Source organism: Cannabis sativa, chromosome 4 (genome assembly GCF_029168945.1).
Source record: "Cannabis sativa cultivar Pink pepper isolate KNU-18-1 chromosome 4, ASM2916894v1, whole genome shotgun sequence".
Classification (NCBI taxonomy): Eukaryota; Viridiplantae; Streptophyta; class Magnoliopsida; order Rosales; family Cannabaceae; genus Cannabis; species Cannabis sativa.
The window spans coordinates 80,689,646-80,697,003 of record NC_083604.1 but is presented as its reverse complement, the minus strand read 5'-3'; the positions used below and the strand labels follow the sequence as shown (position 1 = coordinate 80,697,003).

Sequence of the window (7,358 nt, the reverse complement as noted above, 5' to 3'; positions counted from 1 at the left end):
TATCACTAAATAATTAAACTATCACAAATACAACAAACCTTGAGCAAAACTTGTCAAAATACCATAAGGCTTGAAAATAAATATGAAAAAAAAAAATTAAGTGTCAACAATACAATAATTAGTGGACTTTGAGTTGAACATTCACATATTGGACCTAAATAAATATAAAAATTAGTATTTTATAATGTGGGGTGCGGTGCAGTTTGAACCGCATATTAATAATTCAAAATCATAAACCGCACCGCACAGTTTAGGAAAAATTCAAACCGCGACCGCACCATAAAAAATTTCAAACCACATTTTTTTTTGTAGTGTTGTGCGGTGCGGGTAGTTTGGGTAGTTTGATAAATACCCCTACAATCTAAGTTTACACATAAGCATATTCTCCTTCATAATATTCCCTTTAATCAAATTATTTAACCCCGCCTTAATACAAACTGAATAGTAAGTATTAAATAATACAATACAATACAAATAATTAACTCCTATTTATTTGTCTTTTCCTCTTCAATTAATTATATTTATTTATTAATTAATATTATCAAATTTAACCGAAGAGAGAGAGAGAGTGAGAGAAGAAGCGACAAGAGTAGTAACACAAGAAGCAAACAAAGCAACACAAAAATCTTTCCATTTCCCAATCAAACGCCTCATCTCATCTCATCTCATCTCTTCTCTTCTCTTTTTTCACTAACAAACACTTTTCTGCCTTACTTTTCTTCTTCAATTCATCCAAGAACTACAATCACAACCACGAATCTCCCAATAATCTCTGCACAATCTGGTTTCACCATATATATATATAATCAAATTATCTTACCTGAATCGTTATTATTGTTTATTATATATTTGTACAGACTTTATGTGGTTCTTTGCGTCCACTACCGCCATAACAATATCCTCACTGCTTTTTCTTCGTTCGGTAATTCAATTTCATTTTATATATATTACGATTGTTCTTTTTCTTAATTTTTATGGATAATTAATAAGAGTGTGAACTTTTGTTGTTGTAGAGCAGGGATTTTGAGTGGTTATCTTGACAGAATTATTAAGAGTTAATAAGAGAATGAATCACTGCGTACCCGATTTCGAAATGGATGATGATTACTCAACTCATCCCAATTCTTCCGGACACTCTCGTCCTCCCAGAAAATCTTTTCTGTAAGTTCTTAATTACTTTTTTTTGTTGTTGTTGTTGTTTATGGTGAGATTTGAAGCAAAATTTGATCTGAACAGAGAACGATTTTGTGAAATGTTTTAGTCCAGAGGACGATATTATGGAGCTTCTATGGCAGAACGGTCAGGTAGTCACACAAAGCCAGAACCAGAGATCATCATCGGCGATGAGAAAATTATCGCCTCCGTTTAAATACGATGCTGTACCGCCTGCCGACATGGAAAGTAGGTTATCGCAAGCACAAGCTCATCATAATCATCTACATCTCCAAGAACAGCAACAGCATCTTTTTATGCAGGAAGATGAAATGTCTTCCTGGCTTCATCATCCTCTCGTTGAAGATCCTCAATTCTCCGCCGACTTGTTTTACCCTCAGCTCAGCGAAACCACCACCACCACCGCCACGAACTCAACTCCTCCTCTTCCTATGCGCCTTAGTCAATTTTCCGAGATCAGGCCACCACCGCCGCCGCCGGTTTCCATGGCCTGTAGGCCACCTATACCTCCAGCTAGAACGACGGAGAATTTCGGTCACTTCTCTAGGCTCGCTAAACCGTCGACGGTTGAATTCAACCCGTCCTGTTCGAAAACCGCGGTGGATTCGTGCGATACGCCGGCGGCGGTCGGTCCCAATCTGAGAAGCCCCGAGGATACATCGTTCGGTAATTTAGGTGAAGGAGGAGAGGGGAAGGAGATTCGATGCGAAGTGACTGTAATTTCATCTCCGGGAGACTCGAGCGCCAGCGCAGAACCACTACTAGCGGCGAAAACAATGGCGGCGAGCGATGATCGGAAGAGAAAAGGAGTGGAAATAGACGACGCCGAGTGTCAGAGCGAGGTGAGTGAGTTTATCATTCGAGTCAATTAATTTCTTGTTTGTGTTTTAGTTGGAGGATGCTAATTACAAAGGTTAACCTCCTATGTCTAAAATTGCTATAACATTTTCCTGTACAGAAAATAGAGTTTCGGATAATTTAAATTAGCACGCTTGTATAAAAAATTTAGACACTAACAAAAATTTATTTTGTAAATAGAAAAAAAATTGGAAAAAAAAGTATTTCTAACACATATTTTCGAGTACTGAAAATTAGATAAGAACTAGACGGTAGCACGTTTTCGTTAACCGAATCAAGTTTTTTTTTGTATGGTTGTCTTTCCCAATGTGTGTAGTGTAGCGTAGTGTCGTGGACTGCACTGCACCCCTCTTGGCTAACGTGCGCAGTGGGGGTGTGTGTCGTTGTGGTCGTCGGTAAGCGTGAGCATCCTTTGTTTTTGCCCCGCACCTGTGGTTTCCTTTTAATTTTTCTGGGTTTTTGTCTCTTTGCATTTCGCGTCCACTTCAGTCCCTCCGTCCCAATCTTTTCTTTTTTTCTGTACACGTGTCTCTATTATAAATGCCACTGAACTGCTTGGCTGCTTTTATGTACAGAAATTTCAAATTTCCAAATGATTAATATTTCATTTATGGGATTGGCGGCGGCCATTGCGGGACTGCTTTTTTGTTTTTGTTTTTGTTTGTTAGGGCAACGTTACTATTATTTATTTTGTTTTCAATTTTCAATTAATTAATATCTTAGTAGTCTTGATTCAAGTTAGTATCAGGTACTTAATTGTTGTACGTGTTATTTTTCTGGGTTAGTGGTTGAGAATTATATCTTTTGTCTTATGTATGTGTACTATGTACTAACACAGAGTTAGAACTAATTAGCGGGTGCAATAATTGCTTAGCTGCCAAAAAGTAAGGAAGGCTTTCATTTTATTAAAGAGTCCTTACAAATTTGGTTCTGCACTAGAGTCTGGTATTGTGTTAAAGCAGATGAAGAATGAAACTAAGAAATAGAAAAGCTGAAAGGGTTGGAGAAGAAGAAGAAGAAGAAGAAGATATAGTTGGACTTGACTCCCCCTATGCTTTAAATTCTATATGCTAGGTGACTACTAATAATAGGGTTTTGTATGATGAATGAAATGACTGATCATTTCAGGTAAAGGGTAAATACTTGAGTGCTTTGATTATAATTAGGGAGGAACTATTATGCTTATTGGATTGGAGCAATATTGGGAAGCATCCAAGGCTCTATGGAGTTGAATTAGTGCTAAAAAAACTTATAAGGACTACTGTAATGTAAGTCACTTCAGTGTCAAATATTCAATGGAGAAGAATATTTTAAGATTGGTGCTCAGAAAGAATATTAACAAGCTATAGTCTGAAATGAAGTATACTCGCATCTATTTGATGATCATGTGATGTGAGACACTTTTATACTTTGAATTCGTTGATTCATTTCTTTTCCTCTCCCCTTCCTCTTCACTCTTTCTTATCTTTCACATCCCCAAAATAAGTTAAAAGAATTAGAACCATTGCTGCATAAAATTAGAAAACTTAGTTCGGTGAAATTGGGATAAGTGTTTGCTGATATGGAGATAATCTGATTAATATAGTTACTGTATTAAATTTTGATAGGAAGTTGAGTTTGAATCTGGCGATGGAAAGAAACATGCACGTGGGGCATCTACAAAAAGATCTCGTGCTGCCGAGGTCCATAATCTCTCTGAAAGGGTCTGTTCATTACCAAGGATTATTCTAAGTTTGGTTGAATTTAAGTTATTTTTTGATATATGTATCTATATACGTTGTTACTTTTCCTTCTAAAGCTGGAGTTTTTATCTTCTAATGTAGAGACGTCGAGATAGGATAAACGAAAAGATGAAGGCTTTGCAAGAACTTATACCTCGTTGTAACAAGGTTTCCAAACAAATGCCAAACCGTCAAATATTGTATTTTTAGAATGGATTGTGGGAATATGTTTGGGATTAGGTGCTCTCTCTTTCTCTCTCTCTCTCTCTGTCTTTTAAGAAGCTTTTTGCTTTTTGTGGATTTCAGTCTGACAAAGCTTCAATGCTGGATGAGGCAATAGAATACTTGAAATCTCTACAGCTACAAGTGCAGGTTTACTATCTAGACTTACTTTCTGAAAATTCATTATGATATCATAAATTTGTTCATCTTGTGGAAGGGTATTTGTATACAAGTCCATATAGGCAGCAGAGTCCTTTGCACATAGAAAGAGAAAGGTGAAAAATAGAATTAAGAATGATGAAGCCTTAAATTCTTTTCTGATTCCAGACCTGTAATATAATTCTTCAAGGTCTCATTTCCAGACAGGGTTGTACATATTCGTACAAGATATTTGTGAAGCCCATGTGAGAAGTAGAAGTACATCCATGCATGATTGATACGTGAAATGAGCAGGTTCAATAGTTTGCATGCTTCCATGTGGTTACATTATTTGGGGTTGTTTTCTTAGGGTCCCCTGTCTAGTAACAGAACAGTTTCTATAATTAATAGGAATAGTAAAAGTAGAGTAGAGTAGAGACAATTACAACGTTGTAATCATAGAAACTATACATAGAGAAGGTACTTCATTTCCCATCTTCATTTCAACTTCCTTTTATATGATCAAATGGTGCAGATGATGTCAATGGGTTGCGGCATGGTCCCGATGATGTTTCCCGGAATGCAACAATACATGCCACCAATGGGAATGGGAATCGGAATGGGCATGGGCATGGGAATGGAAATGGGATTGAACCGACCTATTATGCCCTTTCCAAATGTGTTAGCTGGTTCACCAATGTCTCCACCAGCTACAGCAGCTCATTTGGGACCAAGGTTTCCTATGCCAGCCTTTCATATGCCCCCTGTGCCTACAACTGAGCCACCCAGAGGTCAAGCAACTAACCAGTTAGATTATATGTTTCAGCCATTTCCCACACCACAAAATCCAAATCAGTCACGGGTGCCAAATTTTCCTGATCCTTACCAACAGTATTTTGGTTCACAACAGATGCAATTGCCATTACAGCAGGTAAAACAACTTGTACTTTCCTTCATTACTTGCTTAGTGTGCCGTGCCAATGCCATTATCCATTTGTCCCTTATGAAATATTTAATGTTTTTCATATCAGTACTTGACCCCATTTCATTTATCACATTTATTATGGGATCCATTTCTTACTGTTTTTTTCCACTTTTAATTTTAACAGAACCCAGCAATGGTCCAACCGAGTACCAGCAAACCGAGTACTAGTAGGGGACCTGAAAATCCAGAAAATCATCAATCAGGTGGGCTCCTGTATCTCATTATTATTCTCTCTCCTCATAAAAATACAAGGTTAGGTTAGTTAGGATAGCAGAGGTCAACATGCAGGCATGGTACAGAGCCTGCCGTCTTGCCCAATTCATTGTAATTATTTTTATTCAATTTTTATTTATTTGGTAGGATAGCTCATAACTCCTCCTAGCTGGCTCTGTTTAGAGTTTTTAGAAAAGGTCATGTGGCTCTGTTTCTGATTTGGTCGACATAGGTGATAAGTTATCGTGCATTGCATAGTAGTATATATATATATAGTAAGTGGAGGATATGATATCATTTACTATATACTAAAACTTTTTTGGCATTGCAGGTTGAAAGATTTAGGGGTAGGAATATTTTAAAGAAGGGCTCTTTTGTTGCCTGAAGTTTTGTAGTGTAAAAGAGAGAAGTTCTCATCAAGGAGTAGAGTAGATTCCTTGGCTGGCTAATCCCATAATAGAACACACCTAAATTAACATGTAATTATTACAAAGCTCACAGCAATAAATCTCTACCATTTTCCAATTTGGTGTGTGTACTATGTGTGTTGTTATATTTTTATTTAGTTTTCTTATTTTCCATATTCTCTACATTTTTCTTTAATTCTTCATGTAAGTCAAAATTCAAATCCAGGAAAATCTAATAAATCCCAAGTGTCATAAAAGAGTGTGAACTAGATAAGAATGGAATGTTGAGAAAAGGGAAAGAAAGGGTGAGGGGACTCTCCCACCATACTTTTGGACCATAGTGTTTTTTTTTTCTTCTTGTAGATTCGTATTTTTCTTTGTTAATCATTGTCACTCTTCCAGCTATTAAAAAAAAAGAGCAATATAATTAAAATGGCATCAACTATATTATCTATTGTCTTTATGATCTTTTTTGTTTGTCGGTAATTCCATGTTACTTGATATCAAATGTAAGGAACCCCATCATGTCTCTTTCAACCGCTAGAATTAAATTTAACCCCATCACCATAATATATATATAACTAAACTGATTCCTAGGCAAAATTTAATCATCCACTCAAGGTTGCAACTGACAATATATTAAAGTGGTTTTGATTTTTATCCTATTTTTCTTAACTTATGTTGTGATGAATGCAATGCACTAGACACCAAATTCAAATAACTTCATTTTTTCCCATTAACTATTTGCCTTATCTACCTAGCGTTAATTGCTACACGAGAAACAAGAGACAAGTAGGAGTCTTTATAATTGGATTAGATTAGATTTGAGTTATTATATAAATTTGATTTGATATAAAATTTACTTGAATTGAATGTTGTTGGGTATCAACCGAAGTTTCACATTGGAAGAATAGGCAAGAATTATCTTAAATATAAGTGTTCTACCTACTTCATTAGTATAAGATCTTTTGAGAAAGTGCCCAAAAACAAAACTCTCAAGGTGAGATAGCGGCCCCATAAGGTCATAAGGTGAAAGAACGGGGCCCAGCAAGTGGTATCAGAACCAAAGGTTCAAGTGCTGGGATAGTGGGCTGGATTTGCGATCTGTGGAAGAAACCCTCAATGTGATGATCTCGCGAGCGTTAGGACCTGTGTCGAAAGTCTTCCTAACAAAGGTGATGGTCAGGTGGTGAGTTCCCTTGGTGATAGCGGCAGCATAAGGTAGTTTCGCTGGAGGGGAGGCCACGAGTATATGGTCGGTGTTAGGACCTGTGTCGAAAGTCTTCCTGACAAAGGTGATGGTCAGACGACGAGTTTCTTTGGTGATAGCGACGACATAAGGTAGTTTTGCTGGAGGGGAAGCCACGAGTATGTGGTCCTTGGTTTGAGGGGAGGATTGTTGGGGTATCAACCCAAGTCCCACATTGAAAGAATAGGTAAGAGTTGTCTTGAATATAAGTGTTCTACCTACTTCATTAGTATGAGGATTGAGGCCTTTCAGGAATGTGACAGTCAGTAGTCCCGTGATCCGTAAGGGGAAATACCGGGTAAACTGTGCAATCCCACACCGCCTGGGGAAGGTCAAGTGGGATGATTCAGAGACTGTGTAGGTATGGGACTACACAGTTGAAGAGAGCTTAA

At 37.3% G+C, this 7,358-nt stretch overlaps 1 protein-coding gene across 8 annotated transcripts; it reads left to right on the top strand.

The window, feature by feature from the left end:
• Positions 1-562: 562 nt before the first annotated feature.
• On the top strand, positions 563-5,891 carry LOC115713929 (transcription factor PIF1). Of its 8 annotated transcripts, none has more exons than XM_030642410.2 (9): positions 563-922; positions 1,019-1,161; positions 1,262-2,015; positions 3,639-3,734; positions 3,855-3,920; positions 4,059-4,124; positions 4,648-5,043; positions 5,222-5,300; positions 5,642-5,891. In XM_030642410.2, exons 2-9 carry the CDS (start codon positions 1,067-1,069, stop codon positions 5,644-5,646), a joined length of 1,557 nt encoding a protein of 518 aa, XP_030498270.2. In that variant the 5' UTR covers positions 563-922; positions 1,019-1,066; the 3' UTR covers positions 5,647-5,891. The 8 variants fall into 8 exon arrangements, with proteins under 8 accessions (XP_030498270.2, XP_030498269.2, XP_060970953.1 ...); XM_030642409.2 differs by having other exon boundaries at positions 1,014-1,161; XM_061114970.1 differs by having other exon boundaries at positions 1,014-1,161; positions 5,222-5,891.
• Positions 5,892-7,358: the final 1,467 nt, after the last annotated feature.